This window comes from Eutrigla gurnardus (genome assembly GCF_963514095.1).
Source record: "Eutrigla gurnardus genome assembly, chromosome: 4".
In the NCBI taxonomy this organism is placed as follows: domain Eukaryota; kingdom Metazoa; phylum Chordata; class Actinopteri; order Perciformes; family Triglidae; genus Eutrigla; species Eutrigla gurnardus.
In genome coordinates, this window is record NC_139918.1 from 14,899,076 (window position 1) to 14,919,759 (window position 20,684).

General features: G+C 42.1%; 1 protein-coding gene across 1 annotated transcript; it reads left to right on the forward strand.

The window, feature by feature from the left end:
- Window positions 1-441: 441 nt before the first annotated feature.
- pip4p1a (phosphatidylinositol-4,5-bisphosphate 4-phosphatase 1a) lies at window positions 442-20,373 on the forward strand. The gene is made up of 7 exons (XM_084008082.1): window positions 442-624; window positions 1,601-1,794; window positions 7,677-7,783; window positions 9,324-9,429; window positions 12,417-12,469; window positions 15,345-15,435; window positions 17,460-20,373. The coding sequence occupies exons 1-7, from the start codon at window positions 507-509 to the stop codon at window positions 17,601-17,603; spliced, it is 813 nt and encodes a 270-aa protein (XP_083864208.1). The 5' UTR covers window positions 442-506; the 3' UTR covers window positions 17,604-20,373.
- Window positions 20,374-20,684: the final 311 nt, after the last annotated feature.

The following is a 20,684-nucleotide window of genomic DNA, read 5'->3' on the forward strand; positions in this document are numbered from 1 at the left end:
TTTTACTACGCTGAATTATTGTACTTTTCAAGACTCTTCATTTATTTGAGAGTGAGAGTTACCTTTTCAATAAAATGCAGTTTACATAATAGTATAACACTAGCCACGCTCCATTATGTGTATTTTTAGTAAAATGTTTGAATATGTCTTCCACCACTATTAAAATGAAAAGTGTGAAGCAGAATATTCTTGCAAGAAAAAGAAAAGTTGGACATAGAATAAGTACAATTTAAATGGTTGCAATAAACGGCGCGTATTGTCACTACAGGTGGCAGAAAAGGTAAAAGTCACTATAACACAATTGTTACATTATTAAAACAGTAGCCCTCGTTGACACCTATCGAGCGTGTGGAGCATCCCTGGGTGAGCGGTGCCACACCTCCGAGCACCGTTACCGCAGCAGCGGTGGTGTGATCATGTGACGCCTGCATTTCCGACACAACAATACAACACAGTATTGGTCTGCACTCACGCTCCCACTCTCCCCCCACGCCTCGGCTCTCGGTATGGCGGACGGCGAGAGGTCCCCGTTATTATCAGATCTGGGAGATGGTGCTCTTGGCAGCGGTAACGGCGGGGTGTCTCCCGGTGCAGCGCCTTACGGTGTGCCCAACAAACCACAGAGTGAGTATCCATGGTGCTCTCTCCTCCACCCGACTCCAGCCTCAATTAGCCTAGCTTAAATTAGCCTCCACTGACAGGGCATTCTGGCTAGCCTGCTAGCTCAGCTGTGAACCAGCCCGTCCGAAATGTGTCTGTGCAGGATAGACATGTACGCTTTCAGAGTGCGTCTTCACGGTCACCTGGCGGATGAACTGTGCTGTTTTGCAATCAGGACGTGAAGCAGAGACTGCAAGGGATCAGCGTTGTGCCATCTAGCTAACCTAGCAACCCTTATCTATTAGCTTAGTTGCTAGCTCTAGCTAGTACCGGCAAACCACACGCTGAGCCTCCGGTTAGCAGCTCATTAATATTAACACAAAAATATATTTTATTTACGCTTCCTCACACAATTTGCTGCATGCATTTCGACAGCTGGACGGTGGCCACTGTGCTCGCAAGCTAGATAAGTGTATCGCTTAGCTAGCTAGCATCTGAGAAACACCTGATGTGATTGACATATGAGACAGCCATAACGGAGGCTGCTGAGGGATGGCGTGACCAATGGCATCTCGCATAGGGAGGGACTGTGGTTTAATATATTAATGGAAAAAGCATGAGTTATGGCTCCTAATTGTGTTTGCTCCAACAGCAGCTCTCTTCAGACTGCTTGCTACAAATGTAGTTACAGTATGTTGCATCTGATTCCTAGAGGAAACTCTCAATTACTCATTATTTCTCTGTCTCTCACCAATACTCGGACTCTTATCTGTTGAAACTAACCCCCACTCAGCATTCCATAAGCATTTTTCTTCTAAAGCTCCTTTCAGTTCACCCGAGACTAAATCGTATTATCTTGTTAATCACAGCGTAAGACTTTACTTGCTGTGGGAATTTAGGCCTGTTTTGGTTGTCAGGTCAATTGTGAATGTGTTTCCTCAACAATCCATTCATTTGTCACCATTCTCTCCCTTCCTTGCCTCCCTCCATCCCTGTGCAGGCTTTCCTCCGTTCCCCAGCCCAACTCAACCCTCGGTGCTCCTAGGGGAGGACCCTCCGCCCTACTCCCCTCTCACCTCCCCAGAGAGCGGCAGTGCACCTGTTATCAGCTGCAGGGTGTGCCAGAGCCTGATCTCTGTGGAGGGAAAGATCCATCAACACGTGGTGAAGTGTGGGGTTTGCAATGAAGCTACAGTAAGTTTCTGGTGTAACAAGTGCAATCTTTTTACAAACTGCGCTACAGAGTTACAGGGAATATGTGAAAGGGGATAGAATACGCCTTGTATGCAGTTGTGAGCCACACACACATACCCTTATACTTGACCGGTATCTTCTATTAAAGGATTGTTTCACACACACTCAGGAGCTTTGGTTTGAGATATGGGTCTCTAAGTTTCCCTTTCAGTACAATGGAGGTGATTGTAATTTCTTTGTACTCACAGCAATGAAAACTCATCTGTTTCCAGAATCAGTATCTTTGTTATTCTGGATAATCCACAGACCTCACAGTGAGGTCACTAATGGTCCCTTTAATCCATTTGGAAATGTTTTTAAGTAGGTTATTTTTAGAAAACATTTTTGTTGCTATTAGGTGAACTAAGCCTTAAATGTACTGGGTATAGTGTTAACACATCACAAAATAATTTATAAATTAGATGGGCGGTCTGTAGTTTCTACTTTGAGCAATGCCCGGTCAGCCCTAATGGTATAAAAGTCCAAATGTCCAATGTAAGCTGTTGATTTATGATATACATGTAGTGTGCACAAGTCAAAGGATATAGGATATGAATGTTTATCACTTGTATGACTTTAGAAGATAAACGCTCATCTTCTGATCTGTCAGGTGTGTTTGATGTTAGGTCTTCTTTGAAGTTATGAAGTCTAGTCAGAGTGGTGTGTGATGCTACACGCAGTGAATATTTTGTAAGCTTTGCAAGTCAGTGAACCAGACAAGATTTAGACTAAAAGCTCATGCAAGTTTGATCATTTTTAATGCCAGTGGTCAGAATTGATTGGATTTGGATTTACCCATGCCATAAAATTGAATGATACTTCAGAATGACAGGTCACTTACTGTAAAGTCCCCTCCCCACCAACATCGGGACTCTACTTCGGCAACACCGACTGCCGTGGATTTATGGATACAGAGAGGGACGCCTCTGAAATGTTCTCTAGCATTGTCTAGAGTGGCCGTTCTCATCTCCAGCCGAGGCTACAAACCTCAGTCGGCTACAGTCAGGCAGACCAGATTAACATATTTTATTAAACAACCCCTCTGCCCCTGCACTCTCTGCTGCTAGGGAATGGAGAGGAGGGATGGTAGCTCGACAAGGCATTTTGGCAATTTTGAGTATCACCTACTTTCTATAAGTTCATATGACATGTTTACCATTAAGGGTTTTCTCCGAATCAGGCAAGCCGAAGTCTAAAATATGTGACCAAAACTGAGTGAAATGCTGATGGAAAGTCATTAGGAAAGGGGCCAATGTTCTCAAGCACCTGCGAGACCAAACGCAGTAGACAGAGCCCACCTGTCATCTCGATAATGGTCTCGTAGTTATTTGTCTGTTGCAATTACACCGGCATAACAATTAATTTGACAGCGTTATCATCGTAATCATCTCTTTGGGGCAACAGGTCTCACAGAGAAAATGATTAAAATGATTGGGACAATTGGAAGATAACACGATGTAAAACCGCCACTGTCAGATTCATAGGTTAAAAGGGTCTCCATGCTTGCAAATCACCAGTAATGCAGGGAGAAGTTGAAATGTGTCCAGATGTACCAACTGGCAATATGAGAAATTCACAGATGGAGAGAAGATATGTACATGTATAGCAATAAGTCCATACAGACTGTTGGGTGTATGCCTTTTATAAAACCAACAGATGTAGTTGCATTTGGACAGAAATGAGTGTGGAACATTCACTACAGCATTACAGAGGGAAGTTGCATCATGAGGCGGAACATCTCTTATTCTCTTCCAGTCACTCAGTCGCAGCGACGCGTCACAAGCTGAGCGAGTGGAAGCAATGGTTATATATAGAGACATGTCATGTTCAAAGATTCATAAAGAACATTATACATTTATATTGTGGAAATCCTGCAACTAAACTACTAGATTTTGTTAAAAAAAAAACAACGCGCAGGACTCTCAGGCCAGGACGGAGGTGCTGATGCATGCTTTTATCTCCTGTCTTTTAGATTATTGTAATGCCCTGCTCTCTGGTCTTCCCAAAAAGAACATACAATTTATAATTACTACAGAACTCAGCCGCACGCGTGCTGACGGGGACCAGAGGGCGAGAGCACATTATACCAGTTTTAAAATCGCTGCATTGGCTCTCTGTGCGCTTCAGGATCGATTTTAAGGTTCTTTTACTAGTTTTTAAATGTCTTAATGGTCTTGGGCCTTCTTATTTATCTGCTACACTTTTACCCTATCAACCCTCATGGACCCTGAGGTCCTCTAGTGCTGGCCTTTTAACCATACCACAGGTAAGAACTAAAACACGGGGAGGCGGTATTCAGTTATTATTGCCCCCGATTGTGGAACAGCCTGCCGGAGAACCTCAGGGCCGCAGAGAATGTTGATGTTTTCAAAAAGAGGCTCAAGACCCACCTTTTTAATCAGGCTTTTAACTGACTTGTTTTCTAATTCCTTTTATGCTTCTTACATTTTTTTTATAATTATTCATTTTTATATTATTTATTTCAGTTTATCCTGTTTTATTATTTTATTTTATTGTTTATTTTTTATTGTTTTATTTATTGGGTCTATTTTATGCATTTTAGTGTTTTTATACCCTCAGATTTTAGCTTCGATACCTTATTTTACTGTTTTAGCCCCTCAGTTTTCCAGTGTTTCCTCCTGGGGGTCTACCACACCGGGAGTCGTTTCTGGTCCACCGATGGGGGTGCTGTCCTGTGGACGGCCTTGGCCCGGGTGGCTAGAGAGCTCTACACCGTGTGGAGCATCTACACCGTGGTGTGGAACCTCCTGTCTGCCTGGGCTGGGGTGGTCCCTGTGGCGGCGCCCCCTGCAGTCATGGACCATGTTTCCTCTCGGTGTGCACGGCCCCCAAAGGTAGCTTCTTCCTCACCTCAGATCTCGGTGCCCAGCCATGTCTCCTCAGCAACAGCTAGTGTATGTGTGTGGGTGTGTGTATGTTTGTGTGTGTGGGTGTGTATGTCTGTGAGTATGACTATGTATGTGTGTGAGTGTGCATGTCTTTGTGTATCTCTGTGTGTATATTTGTGGGGGTGGGAGGTTTGGGTTTTCATGGTGTTTCCTTGTTCCTCATTTTTCGTTTTGTTTATCTTTTATTTTCTGTGAGACACTTTGTGCTACTGTAAAAGTATGAAAAGTGCCATATAAATAAAGTTGATTGATTGATTAAATAAAAACAACTGTCAGTGTAAAGTAATACTGTTCAACAGTAACACACACTGCAGCTTCCAAAATTACCATTCTTACCTTCTTGGAGTTATGATTTGTTGCAGGACTGTTGTATTCGACTGTATAAAAAGTAATATAAATGTTGAAACTGACGCAAGTCTGTATGGCAGTCATTTCAATTCCTAAAGGTGACTGAAATTTGACAATCCACTGTATAATGACTATTTGAAATATTAGATTTCCCTCCCTATCATTAGCTCCCTCCCTACAGTGCAGATACAAACTCAACAGCTGTTGTAAGTGAAATTGATGATGGAGCAGGAAACGGAGAGGACTCAATGTGATTTGATTGGTCAGAGTTTAGTACCTCAGTGGGGAACCACCAGGAGGACAGCAGCAGGATATTCTATTAGGGCCAGATGAAGGGGTGTTATTGATATATCATAGTTGTGTACGTTTCCATTCTCTCTGAGCTAAAACATTGTGACTGAATATGACCAAAAGTATTATCTAAGATGATACAAAATAGGCTGCACCAACCACAAGTATACATGTTTGTTAAAATAATGCACTCATTCAGGATGGAATTAATAGGAATACAATTGGATTATCGGGCATAAATCACTTACTTCGAGATATTATGTAACTAATGTGAATATTAAATACTGTACAGCAGGTCTATTTAACTGGCTGATCAGTTTTGTATACAAATATATACAATGTAAAACCCAAAGAAAAGAAATCCAGCAAATAACGTACATTTTTCCACAATAAATCATTATAGTCTTGCGCAGTGACAAACAAATGCATAACTGCTGACGTTGCAGATATAGAACAATATGACACGGACAGACGAGGCGGAGCAGCAGAAGCAAGTTATGAACAAATCTGTTATATTGTAATTCATTCCCAGAATGCTGATCAGAATAATCTCAGTCCTTATTCATTTCCTGTCCATCGTTAATTGAAGCACAGCAGCAGCTTTTGTGGTGGAAGTTGAACAAATTTGAACTGCTCTGCTTTGTGCGTTGCGTACATTACTGTGGCCCTGAAAATGAAAACATTTCAATATTCTTTCAGTATCGCTCATATTTGGTCCCCCCCACCTAACAAGGCGCCCAGAGTTAGGAACATTGATCTTTATTATCCTGTGTAATGTCTGGGGGTGTCAGAAATGGTACCCAATAAACACACATTTGATGGAGCTGCCAATGGTCTGGGGCCTGTTTCAGCTTTAGCGAAAACCCTGAGATGAGGGATGGTTTCACAAAGGCAGTTTAGCATTACTCTCTAAATCAGTTGCCCGGGCAACATACTCCGTGAACCTAACCTGCTCGCTGGCAACATACACTGAGTTTCTCCTACATGTCTCCGCCTTTTTCCGGAATCTGAACCAACTCTGAAAAAATGTGCCGTCCTTTCCTCGTCAACCTATGGAAGCCAAAGGTATTCCAGTAGCTTTGCGTCGGGAGAGGATTTTGATTACCATTTTTCCTACCGATCACATATCTAAACAATATTCTCCAATATTCTTCATATTGGATATAATCCAAGACCAGATTCTTTGCAGAATGGGACATTTTTGAGTTGAAATAGAAATATATTTACTGTTTAATATGTGAAATATGATTAAAACCATATGCCTCACAGTGTCGCTCTGTGGATTTGAAAATAAAGCAATATCACCTCATCAATCGACTGTTTCATTCAGTTATACACAGTAAGTCGGGCCGTAAATGTCTGCCACGCCAACTATCTCTACTTTGATGCAGTTACGTTGGTCCGCTTTCTAAGGATGAGCTTGTTTTCCTTTCATAAACACTCCATAAACACTCTCCATAAAAACATTAGTAATATCTAATAACTCTCCCGGTTGCTATGGTGAATCGTCCTACTTGAGCTCCATTGAGTAAACTCTGAGTTTACATACAGCTGTTCTGGAACTGAAACTGTTCAGAGTTCAGGGTTCAGGCTTAGGTTCAGAGTTCAGGCCTAGGTTCAGAGTTCAGGGTTAGGTTCAGAGTTCAGGCTTAGGTTCAGAGTTCAGGCTTAGGTTCAGAGTTGGTTGAGCCTGCTGTCTGAAACGGGCCCCTGGGCCCTTCACGGCTGGGAACAGCTGTAATTGACATCTGGAGTCTTGACAAAAAAAAATCAAACAATCAATGTTTCTCTTTGTTTTGAATTACAGGTATGTTGTGAGGTTTCACACATACTCACACAGTGCCAGACCTGCTAAATATCAGCCACAGCGGTGCCCCTAATGAAAATGTTAGTCGCACATGGCAGACTTTTGGTCACGTGTGCGTTCAAAATGGTGGCACTCTGGAGCCCTCAATGTGTTTTTGATTGCAAAGTGTGGGCGCTTGATGCTCAATGTGTTGGTTCAAGTCTTAAACCACCTGTTAGTATTACATATGATTATGTTTCTTGAGTCATTTCCACAGCAACAAGCAGTTCTTGAACTGTTGGGGACGATGGAGCTCAAATAGTATCATGTTGTATCATGAATTTCAGCAACGATTCCTTAACTGCGACTGCAGTACGGACATGTCCGATATCTCCCCGTATCTCTCCCTCCTGCCTGTAGTTTTGGTTAATTCTTGTCCATCAAGAATAATTGGCTTGTTATCTACTCCTATTCTAAGTCGGTGTTCTTATCTCTATCTCCCTCTGCAGCCCATTAAGAATGCCCCAGCAGGGAAGAAGTACGTTCGCTGCCCCTGCAACTGTCTGCTCATCTGCAAAGTCACCTCCCAGAGGATCGCCTGTCCACGGCCATACTGGTGAGACATTTCTTTCTAAGAGTGCAAGAACACTGTGTGTCTGTGTGAGACAGAAGTGAAACACAGGAAATAAGTTGCATTGGGAGCAGCAGTTCCTCAATTAAGGCTGTGCCCCTAGCGTAGTTTACATGCGGTGCACAGTGAGCCGGATGAGGAAATAACGGCCTCATTAGAACAGCCACATCATGTGTTTTCCTTCTGCATATCATCCATATTTGAAGGATCTCTCTCTTTGTATAATATATAGTATGCATTGTGTGTTATGTTCGGCCAGATTTAATTGAGGGATTGGGATGATGTTGAGGTTTAATTTTCAGTCTGCAACTTGCAGCTAAAAATCACCGAACCCATTCAGCATGTAGCAGCTTTAATTATGCACTAAATTCCTGCAGAGCGGCCACTAACCAAATACAGCAAATTCATTCATATTATAATGACGGGAAGCAAAATGAGCACACAAGTCTCTTTTAGGACCCAACAGGTGAAAGTAAACTGGAAAAACTCAGAGAAGATGTATGATAAATGTCCCTCTTTTTTATTTTCCAGCACATAGACGGGGGAAAAAATACAGGTTGTTTAAAGTTCAATTACAGTTTGGGAAAGAAAAGTTGCCTTCTGTCATGAAATGAGCTGAGCAAAAAGCCATAAAACACAGTTTGCAGGCCAAACAGATGTGTCTGGATTTTTATTGTAAGAAAAAAAAACAGAAGGCTGATTCCAGTCGCTGGAAATGAACGGCCTTGGCAGCTCGAATGAACACCATGCTGCTGCAGCTTTGTGTAATTGGTCAGAGGGATAAGATTTCCTTTTTTTCTGCCTGGGGCATAAAATGTGCAAGACCAATTTTTTTTGCGGGGTTAAATTCCTGCTGCAATGTAAATGTGTATAATTATAAAAGTGTGCATCGCAAAAAAAATGAAATGCATAATTAATCTGTGAGCCTCAGTGCTGCCCATAAGGCTGAAGGCTAATTAGGGTTTGCATTTTTAAATAATTTGTGACATTTGACATTATTGCACTTCCTAGCTCATCAGGAATCCTTTTAGTTTCAGTTTGAACTTTCTCAGAAAATATTGTATCTGAACTGTGAATTTTGTATCACAGATATGTTTGCAGAAAAACAACAGTATTTTACTGTTACAGTAGTGGGGATTTCACATTGAACTGCTCATATTCCTGGTTTTATAACAGTTGACCGCAGGGAACCCGTTTAGTTAATGATGCCAAAGGTCATATAGATTCCTCAGAAGCATCTAAATTGCTGTCGGAGAAACCAGACATGCTGACGAAACCAGACACATCTCCATGGTGCTGTCTGATCAATGATTCTGAGCCACTGAGGCAGTGCTAGAAAAGCAGAGCTAATGGTAATGAGAGGATGACTGCTGATGGATCCCAAAAAGTGAAACTTTCATCAGCCTTTCCACATCGGCGCCTGCTCACAACACCAGGCAGTGATTACTAGCTTGCACTTGCAGTGAGTAATATTTTGAGTCGTTCATGGCGTGAATGTTAATTTTTTGTCTGTCTCTTTTTCTAGTAAGAGGATAATTAATCTGGGTCCAGTTCATCCTGGTCCAGCCAGTCCTGACCCCCAGCCAGCCGGGGCCCGGGTGTCCTGTGGACACTGCAGCAACACCTTCCTGGTACCACACTCACACTGTTTAAAATATATTTTTATTTGTTTCACAGAAACAGGAATGATTCAGCAATTTGGGAATTTTGCTAATTTTCTTTCTTGATCCTGCTGTCATGTCTGTCCACCAGCTGAGCATAGAGACTTAGGGAAACAGTTAGCCTAGCTCTATTTAAAGGTAATAATACCCACCTTACAGTACCACTAAATGCTCACTTCTCAACAACTACTCTCTTTTGTTTAATCTGTACAAAAACCAAAGTATAAAAACGACTTGGGGCTTGGCGAGGGATAATCTTGTATAGCCAGATGTATCTTCACAGCACTGCTTCCGTGCTAAAGGAAGGATTGGCTCAGGCAACAACCCCCAGTTCTGAAAAAGTGCCGTAAACTTGCATTCTCTCTAACGGCCATCAGGAGGCGGCAACTCATGCATGTAAATCTATGAGAAAATGACTTCTCACTTGATTAATTATCTCAGCATACATTGTAAACACGAGTTTATCGCCTCAATATCTAGTTTCAAGTCATCTTTAAAACATCACGATGTTCATTTAATAAATTATGGTCAGCAGGGTATGCTTTCAGGTGTGGCTGCCTTGTGATTGACTGGCGGTCTGGAAGCTTATAACCTTTTTCATAGTGTTTTTAAGTTCATGATAGTTAACTGTAACCGTTTTGGTTGCCTAAAAATGTCTCTTTCAGCGTTCAGTTGTACTGAGCTCCTCAGCGCCAAGATGGCATCCGCCTATATGATGAACTCAAGGTTTCAAAACGGCAGTCCACAAACCAATGGGTGACATGACGGTGACTATGTCCACTTCTTACAGACTGTGGTCTGGCTTCGCACGTTATCCTTCTGCTATAGCGGAAAGGAAAATGCTCCGGCTCTTTTGTCGTCCTTTAAACCAATTAAAACCGCCTTAGGTGACGGTGACCTTGCAAAATAGACGTTGGAAGGTGAGGAGAATGCCAGCTGAAATAGGCGACCAACGCACACACACACCCTCCCAATGTGTGGCTTTTACAGACATGAGAGTGCTATTGATTGTCTAAGTTCACTCTGCCAAGAGCTTTAGACAAAAGCAAATTCAAGCAATTTCCCCATATTGTTCACGAACCAACTCGTTTTTACATATTCTAATTAATTCTGTCTACACCTGGCAATATATGTCCACTAAATGTCAATTTAATTAACATTTTCAGAGCTTAGATTTAAAAAAAAAAACTCCCTTGAATTGTTTACAATCACATTTTTAGCCTATTGTATTTAAATAGCCACTCATTGATTGCCCTTATCAGCCTCTGACAATCCGTGTAATGTATTAAGTCTCTGGCACAGGTCCACACATAACCAATACAATCACATTCTCCATAGGAGGCTAAGATCGGCTAAAAGTGTTTATGAAGAGGTGATGCATTACTACGCTCCAGTGGAATAATAAAACTGCTCTGGCATTTGCTTCTTTTGGCTTTCAAGTGGAGCTTTTATCATTTGTAGCCGAAATATCTTGTGACAGTTTCAGTGAGCCTGCAAGGTTTTTGTTGTGAAATGCACTGTAACACAGCCAGAACAGTGAATTATTGAAAAGCCCGAAACATCTTTGCACAAGGCCAAGTAAATGTTGAGTTATGGTGGCGGATCAATAGCCCTATCAACTCTGCCTTGATATATAAGGGCCATTTTGTACTAAAGGGGAGTAGAATTATAACTCACTGTTCTTTAACAATGTGTGGGACGGGTAAAGATGGTTTGGATATGTGGCGTAAGAGAGGAGGGCAGCATTCGGTGAAAGAGAAGAATAAAATTAGAGGTTTGATGGATGATTGAGGGTGTTAAGCATTCAGTTGGACCTTCCCTGCCTACTTACAGACAGGGAGGCTGAATGAAAACACAAATCTGTGCCCTGGGTGGAGGCACACTGATCCTTTAGTCACAGATCTAGTGATTATGTTCTTTGTGCTTAAAATACAAAGTGTTTTTTTTTTTTTACAAAACAAGACTAATGCACAGAATGCACAGTGTCTTTCCGGATGTATTACACCCCCCTACATGAGGGAGGAAATAAATGTCTGCGCCCTGAGAGAAAACTATTTGTCTTTCCCATTTTTGGATGGCACGCCACACCTGTTGGCAAGAGCTAGGATGGTTGTGTTAAATTTCTTAAAGTATGTCATCAATCCATGCAGCAGCCGTATTTATAGAAGCCCGCCTACTATTCCACAAGGAATTCATCGTAAGGTTGTGCGTCGCCTCCTTTACTTCAGTACTAGTCCCATCGGATTTGCATTCACGTTGATTTGCATGCAGTAATATTGAGTCAAATTGTCATTTAACTGATTTGCGCAATCAACAGAAAATGTCTCTACAGTAGAAGTCATATCTCAAGTAAAATGTGCATCTCAAATGTGAGGAATATTGCTTTGCTCCGCTGTATATCATTCCAAATGAATATCTTTGTGGTTTTTATTGTTGGTCAGAAAGAAATCTTTTCCGATTAAAGTCGGCTTTTTGTTATTTTCTTCTGACTTTTACAGACGATGAATCTATTAGTTATTTTACTACAGTGTCCAGGTTTGATCCCAGTCAGTTCGATGGCAGACAACCCTCATCATACACCTCCATAAGTCATATAAGAAGCTTCTGGCCAGAACAAACACATAAAAAAGAAATAATTCCACATACCAAACAGTCTTTGCACTTTTAACACCTCCATATTTTTGCTTGTTTCTTTTTCCTCCTCTGCAATTCTTACCTTTCTTTACCCAATATATTTGACCTCTATGTGTATGTTCATATTGTGAGAAGTGTCAAAAGAAAGTTTGGATTTACAAATACACATTTGATCATTTCTGATGAAAAGTAAACAACGGTAAAACACTGAATCAAGGTTGGTTAGGCTTGTTTGAATGTAATTCTGCTACTTGGAGGATTTGTCATGATTGTGACTGTTAGCTGAAGCTGAAGGTGACCAGTCTCTCTCTTTATAATTTCAGTGGACAGAGTTCACAGACCGGACGCTGGCCAGGTGCCCACACTGCAGGAAAGTGTAAGTAGCTGTAAGGAATTCATCCATCACGCTTCCCTTCAGTCCCAGTGTGCTTTTACATTGTAGATTTACATCCTTAGGCATTTAGCTGAAGCTGTTTCTCAGTGAAACCTACGCAGAGGGAGCAGGTAGAGGATATGCAACGCATTTTCCTCAGTAACTTCAGAGTGTTAACGTTTCTCAGAGAATCATGAGGTTTCTGATCTGTGGGATTTAGCGCCATGTTTTTTTACCTCAGGACTTTCCTTTAACTTAACGATATCACTATCTGCATAAGCTTCTTAAAATGGGGAGCAAAGTTCATGGGGCTTTAGGAACTGGAATTTGTAGACATGTGATGCACGTCAATTCTTGTGATGCAAAAACGTATGGCATATACACTCAACAAAAATATAAACGCAACACTTTTGTTTTTGCTCCCATTTTTCATGAGATGGACTTAAAGATCTAAAATTCATTCCAGATACACAATATTACCATTTCTCTCAAACATTGTTCACAAATCTGTCTAAATGTGTGATAGTGAGCACTTCTGCTTTGCTGAGATAATCCATCCCACCTCACAGGTGTGCCACATCAAGATGCTGATCTGACATCATGATTAGTGCACAGGTGTACCTTATACTGCCCACAATAAAAGGCCACTCTGAAATGTGCAGTTTTGTCTCACAGCAAAATGCCACAGATGCCACAAGCATTGAGGGAGCGTGCAATTGGCATGCTGACAGCAGGAATGTCAACCAGATCTGTTGCTCGTGCATTGAATGTTCATTTCTCCACCATAAGCCGTCTCCAAAGGCGTTTCAGAGAATATGGCAGTACATCCAACCGGCCTCACAACCGCAGACCACGTGTAACCACACCAGCCCAGGACCTCCACATCCAGCAGGTTCACCTCCAAGATCGTCTGAGACCAGCCACTCAGACAATTTCTGCACAAACTGTCAGAAACCGTCTCAGGGAAGCTCAACTGCATGCTCGTCGTCCTCATCGGGGTCTTGACCTGACTCCAGCTCGTCGCCGTAACAGACTTGAGTGGGCAAATGCTCACATTCGATGGCGTCTGGCACGTTGGAGAGGTGTTCTCTTCACGGATGAATCTCGGTTTACATTGTTCAGGGCAGATGGCAGACAGCGTGTGTGGCGTCGTGTGGGTGAGCGCTTTGCTGATGTCAATGTTGTGGATCGAGTGGCCCATGGTGGTGGTGGGGTTATGGTATGGGCAGGCATCTGTTATAGACGAAGAACACAGGTGCATTATATTGATGGCATTTTGAATGCATAGAGATACCGTGATGAGATCCTGAGGCCCATTGTTGTGCCATACATCCATGAACATCACCTCATGTTTCAGCAAGATAATGCACGGCCCCATGTTGCAAGGATCTGTACACAATTCTTGGAAGCTGAAAATGTCCCAGTTCTTGCATGGCCAGCATACTCACCGGACATGTCACCCATTGAGCATGTTTGGGATGTGCTTGACCGGCGTATACGACAGCGTGTACCAGTTCCCACTAATATCCAGCAACTTCGCACAGCCATTGAAGAGGAGTGGACCAACATTCCACAGGCCACAATTGACAATCTGATAAACTCTATGCGAAGAAGATGTGTTGCACTGCATGAGGCAAATGGTGGTCACACCAGATACTGACTGGTTCTGAGTCCCCAGACCCCCAATAAAGCAAAAAAATGCACATTTCAGGGTGGCCTTTTATTGTGGACAGTCTAAGGCACACCTGTGCACTAATCATGATGTCAGATCAGCATCTTGATGTGGCACACCTGTGAGGTGGGATGGATTATCTCAGCAAAGCAGAAGTGCTCACTATCACACATTTAGACAGATTTGTGAACAATGTTTGAGAGAAATGGTAATATTGTGTATCTGGAATGAATTTTAGATCTTTAAGTCCATCTCATGAAAAATGGGAGCAAAAACAAAAGTGTTGCGTTTATATTTTTGTTGAGTGTATATCAAGCCTGGCAAATCTATGATGTCAGATTCTTTGCCTGCATGCTGGAGACAGCAGGCATTACATTTTCACGTTGTTCATCCATGTTCAAGGAACGCCTTGAGGGAATTTCTTCCAATTTGGCACAAGCATCCACTTTGGTGGTCAAAGTTCAGGTGTGTTCATGTGCCTTTAACTTTTACAGTGGAGCAATAGCAAGCACCCTGACTGAAAGGCAACTGCTCAGACCGTTATTGGTACCAATCTACTGAGCATCAGTGATATTGGTGACAAGAGGTGCCTGCAAAGAGCCCAAAGTATTTAAAAATAACCATACCCGCCCAGCCACAGCCTGTTCACCCTGCTGCCATCTGGCACGCACACCAGAAGTATCAGCTGCCAAACCAGCAGACTTTAGAGCAGCTTCTTAACTCAAGCTGTGAGACTTCTAAATTCATCCTCCACCCTCCACATATGATGATATCGTTTTGTTTTTACTCTACTTTACTTTGTGCGTTTGTTCATATGTAGCAAAATGGGACTACAAACCTTATTTCATTACGCAACCCTGTGTTGTACAATGACATTAAATGAACCTTGAAACTGTAGCAGCACACATTTTTGGCCATAAATCAAGAATTTACTGTATATGCAAATTATGCACACATTCCATTTAGCTGCTCCAGTTTCAGCGTTACGGTTTTGTTGATGCTGACTCACTGACTCACTGTCATGGTTTACTGGGTACAGAATGGAGCCGTCATTCATGTGATGGTGACGTTATTAATAAGGGCCCATGCTTTTCCTACCGTGAAAAACACTTATATTGTAAACACAGGGTCGTATCATTGTGTTGTATTTGATTTAATTTCCTAATCAAACTAATTTCACCCTTCTCCCCCGTGTTGGTCCTGCAGCTCCTCCATTGGCCAGAGGTATCCCCGGAGGCGGAGCTTGTGGTGTTTTCTACTCTGCTTGCTATTCAGCATCTCCACCGCCGGGCTGATGGTGAGTGGACGTCGCCAGATGCCTTAGCCATACTAACATCCAAGAGATGGAGTATTAATAAGATATTATCTATAACTGACCTGTAAACTTGAAACTTTAGCAGGCTAAAAATTACACAAACATTAACTCTTGTCTCATCTGTTCCAAATGTGTCCTCCTTTTTTATTTTATTTTCTAGTTTTTTTTTATTATCTAGTATGAAAACCTTGCGATTGCAGATAAAACAGTCTGTAGGAAGCAGCGGTACGATTATAATCTCTCCTTTTGTTGTCACTAGTTTAACATGGAGGGTGTTCACCTCACAGCCGCTCTCCACACTATGTGACAGACCCTATTTGTCAGTGAGACACAAGCTGCAAACAAAATGTAGCTGAGCTGTCTTCAAGTTGCAACACTGAAAAAAAGGTGTTTTTTATTTTCAACTTTAATGCTTTTTAACCAAAAATATAGTGCAAGACTTGAATAATCTCCCCAATTATAGATCACGGTTTTACAGACAACTGGTTGAAAATAAAACACGGATACATTGAGAGACATACATAGTTGATGCATTCTGCTTTATAAACAGCAGAGGGTGCTAGTTGAGCATGGAATCGGTATCGGCACATTGAACACAGGATGCATATGTGCCTGCCAGCATGGAGAACAGTTGGCAACATGCAAACAATAAATATGCTGTATTGACAGCATTGCATAATGCTGCTGTTGTGCCAATAAATACCCTACCATGAGATCGGGTTGTGTTTAATGAAAACATTTGGTTTTTAATTATCAGAATTGCACATGAGCACAGGTTTTGACGGTTAAATCTCTATGCGGCGTCGATAAACTTTATCGGCAACAACCCGTGACAAGCCATGGATCAAACTTAACTTCCAGACTGCATTAAATTAGGTTATAAGGAAGCGGTGGTTTTACAGTACATGACGGTAGTTAGGGAGATTCATCACCATAACAGCTGCGAGCTTCCAGAGTTGAGATGTGTCCCCAACTGGGCAACATGAGCGAATGCCATTTAAAGTGTTAAGGCCCCAGAGAGCGTCGTGAATCATTAAAATGTTACACATCATTTACAGGAGAAGAGGGAGGACGTTCATTTAAAGCTGCGGTATGCGTTTCTTTTAAGCATATTTGATGTCTTTTCAGCCTGCATGAGCCGTTTTGATTACCTCGTGCTTCCATACGACTGCCAGTCGAGTTCTCTTTAAGTAATGATGAAGAGACTCAGCCTGACAGAGTTTCTGTGTGGCCAACCAGGCAGACACTTACCTTTTTAACGTACACAAAACCTTATCTGGGTGTCTCGTCCCGAGGCTTAAACACGCCCGGTGCTTTCCTCTAGGTGGCATTAATCATTGGAGCCACAGGGTGTGTGTATCGTCCAGGAGATCTCTGGGTGTCAACAGGAAATAATGTTATTAATTACAGGAATTTGATGATATTCTATGATATATATATATATATATATATAATATACTGTATATAGTATTAGCTTACTCTAGTGTTGTGTCTTTGAAACAGGAATTCTTTTTTCCATATTCTCCCCAAATCCCTGTGGGTACTCTCAAAGTCACTTTTACCATCTTCATTAAGTAATTTTCTTCGGAGCAGCTGCACACTCAATAGTTGATGTGAAAGATATTTTCTCTCTTACCCCCGAGTCACTCTCGAGTATTGAACAGTTTCAGGAAAATGTGTACGCATTTCAAACGCTGCGATTCAGGGTTACTGCACTAGTCTGGAGCGGTTGGATTAATAACAGGATATGGATTGCAATATCTTTTACCAGACTCGTTTTTTTACTGTAAATATCACTGGATGCTTTGCTGGAATTTTGCCCAATTTGCAGCAACATAACTAGGTCACATAATAAATGCATAGAACACTTTTAATTGTGGCTTTAGCTCTCTGGTTGCCTGATTGGACTTGAGCTGGCTCATTATAATCACCATAACGCATTCAGAATCTGCTCATAATTCCCCTTTTAAAAGGCTGACATCTTATCTTCTGAACCGTGTCTTTAGGCTGGAACGTGGGTGAAGGCTCAGACCTACCAGGGGATCTACGCCTCGTGGGCCGCGATGCTGCTCCTGGTTCTCGTCACCTTGGCTCGGGCCTTCTACTGGGCCTGCATGAGGGTCAGCCAGCCCCTCCAGAACTTCACGTAGAGCCCCCTCCGTTCCTGCCGCTTCCCTCTCCCCCACCTGCCAGGCAGGAGGAAAGGTGGCTTTAAAGAAAAAGAAAAACACGCAAAAAACAGAATATTTATTTAAATCCAACTCCAGAAAGAGAAAGTTCTCCTCCTGTCCCTTCCCTTTTAGTCAAATGTGTTTCTAAAACTGGATGGCGGCGGCTGCGGCTGCTATATATCTATCAATAATTATGATGACGCATATAGCCTAATGTACTGTTTATCTGTTCTAATCTCGTGGCCAGTGTGGGGTTCATTTTAACACTATAACAATTATAACATTTTTTCGTCTTCTGCCCCGCACGGTTTGTACATTTTGGCGTTAGTCTTTGGCAAATCGGTTGTCCTCTCACAACCTCTGAGCTGAGGACTTAAAGCCAAGTCTTAGATGTGAATATTGCCCGCGTTTTTGTTTCGGGGGACGCTCCCTTTTCAATCTTAATTTGACAGTAGGTTCAGCATTTGAGCATTTAACATTTGTTTTTAAAACCAAGAGACACATTTTGTGAAAGCGGCGATGAAGTCAGATGAAGCTAACAAATCAATGCCAGCAGAAGACGCGTGTCTTGAGGGACATCAGCTCCCTTTTGTGAAGCAAAAGATCAAGTAGGTGTTGAAATGTGTCTGAAAAATTAAATTCAGCAGTACGTGAAGGTAGGCTATGATGTTTTTGAACTCAGTGTTTCTGCCGAATTATCCCCTGGGACTGACTTTGATCCAAAGCAGCTTGAAAGCCTTAAAAGGATGTGTGGTAGCAGGATTCAACATATACACACACACACACATGCATCCACAGCCACATAAAAACATAGCAACACACAACAAAAGGACGATGCTCTTTAAGAGTTGCAGCGGTTTGTCAAACGCAGCCCAGCCTCTCCCTTCAAAGACGGACCTGCAAACAGATTTTCTCTTATTTCAGGGAGGGAAAAGTGACGTGCATGCCACTTTACATGAAAGCTGGATGTTTTGTAGCGGTGTAACCACGTCTTATCATCCAAACTATAGCCAACAGGTTTACTTTAAAAAAAATATATACTTTTTATCCCTTTACTATTTATTTTCCCCTTGAACACCAACTTCAACCTCACGTCTCCAATATGAACCACAACATGGGGCCTAACCCTTCCTCTCGTTTTCAAGAGACTGGTTCGTGCACCTGTACGGTTTGACCTCGGTTGAGCTTCCGTCTGTTTGGCTTCCTGATACAGGCCAAAATATGAAAGGAAACATGGAAGAGTTATTGGCTGTTACAACATTGATATCTGCCTCCGTATACCCACAAACCCCCCGTGAGTATTGGATGTGTGTTGTGGAATTGCTTTCTGTTGTTGGTTGTAAGCATTCCCGCTTTTGAACAGCACCGCGTTTGTCTTGGGAGAAGACCAAGCAGAATTTTAAGGGCCTGTTCGTGTGTTTCGCTTGCCGTGAAAGCAAAATATCAGTGAGCGTAAAGAGGCAGTCCTTCAGGCTTTATAGCTCCAGACAGGAAGCCCAAAACTTTTGGGATGTGGATCTAAGTGCATCGGGGTGGAAATGACAAACTGTAACTGGCATGAAAGGCACCAGGTTGCACAACTCCATCAGTGTTTTTGTTGCATTCTGGGCCGTTGATGGTAGAAAATGTGTTCAGGTTTCCTCATTGAAGATGGAGGCTGTTGCTGAGGGTTTTTTAAATGCTTTTTTTTTTTTTTTGGTTCCTTTTTGGCCAGTGGAGTTGCTACAAAAGAGGCAAGCTCCTCCCACCACACGAAGCCTGATGCCAGTCAGAATAGGTCAGTAACACAAACACACACTACTTGTCGCATTCTCATGAAGTGAACGTCATATAATGACTTCTGTCCGTGGTTCTGAATGTGGTGACATTTCTCACGTCATGAATTGTGTAATTTTTTGTTTGTTTTGATTGTAAATATATTTGTTGTTTGTGTACAACGGAAGCGACGAAGCGAATAATGTTGCACTCTGGGCTTAACACTACTGCTGCGATCGCTGCGGACGTTTTCTTTGTTGTTTTTAAGAAGGTTATTTTTGCAACTTTTCACCTGTTACATATTTAATGATTTGATGAACTACTAACCTAATACGCCTCTGGACGCCCGGTCGGGTCCAAATCTTTAACCACAAACACCAACATACATCGACCAAACATTACGACGAGTCACATTCTCAAGCAGTGACATTTCTCTCTCTCTCTCTATCTCTATATCTCTCTCTCTCACACACACACACACACACACACACACACACACACCTTGCACCTTATACAGTAGTGAGAAACACTGCATACACCGAGTAAAATGAGAAGAAGTTACCCTGCTAGACTGAACTGAGGTCGCAAACGGTACGTAAGGTGTCATGTTATTTATTCTACACTCTGCAAGAAATGGCCATCAATAAGTCATTCATTAAGTCCTGAGATCGTTGTTTTGGAGTGAGATTATTTCATGTTCTTAAAGTCTGAACCCCAGATGTTTTTCTCCATTTTTGAGATCGATACAATGATCTGCCAGTTTCAACTGATGGTCGGTGCGTTTCTTTAGGACCGTGATGGGGGAAGGGGAAAAATGAGATCGAAGGACATAATTGACATGACTTGTTCAAGAGCCTTTTCTGTTTTGCAACAGAGTGATCATGTTTTATCCATGACTGCAAATGAAATCGATCATGTTAATGCCAATAATCAAGAACCTGGCTGATGCTCTTTTCAGAGTTTGTTTACACACAAATAAAGACATGATGATGTACAAAACAACAAGAAGTCTCTTTATTCACCAGAACATCGGATCTGATAACACCCCGCATCTCAGTCGATTTGTTTTTGAAACCTCAGTGTTTCTGAAGCTGTAATTATGTGATGCAGCGGTTTGAGGTAGACCGGCCTTGTGAAGCTGCATCATATATATTTCCAGAGCTTGCAGTATTCACTGTGTGGAGAACAGTCTCTATTTGTCTTTGCTTTGTTTACTGCTATTATCCAGCAGCCGTGCCAAAGTGGGTGGATACTCGAACGGTATACCTTTTTGCATGATTTACCCCACAGCCCAATCTGATGAGC

Coding starts and splice junctions, on each gene's coding strand:
- pip4p1a (XM_084008082.1), top strand. CDS start 507: ATGGCGGACGGCGAGAGGTCCCCGTTATTATCAGATCTGGGAGATGGT. Junction 7,784..9,323: donor GCCTGTCCACGGCCATACTG/GTGAGACATTTC, acceptor CTCTTTTTCTAG/TAAGAGGATAATTAATCTGG. Junction 9,430..12,416: donor ACTGCAGCAACACCTTCCTG/GTACCACACTCA, acceptor TTATAATTTCAG/TGGACAGAGTTCACAGACCG.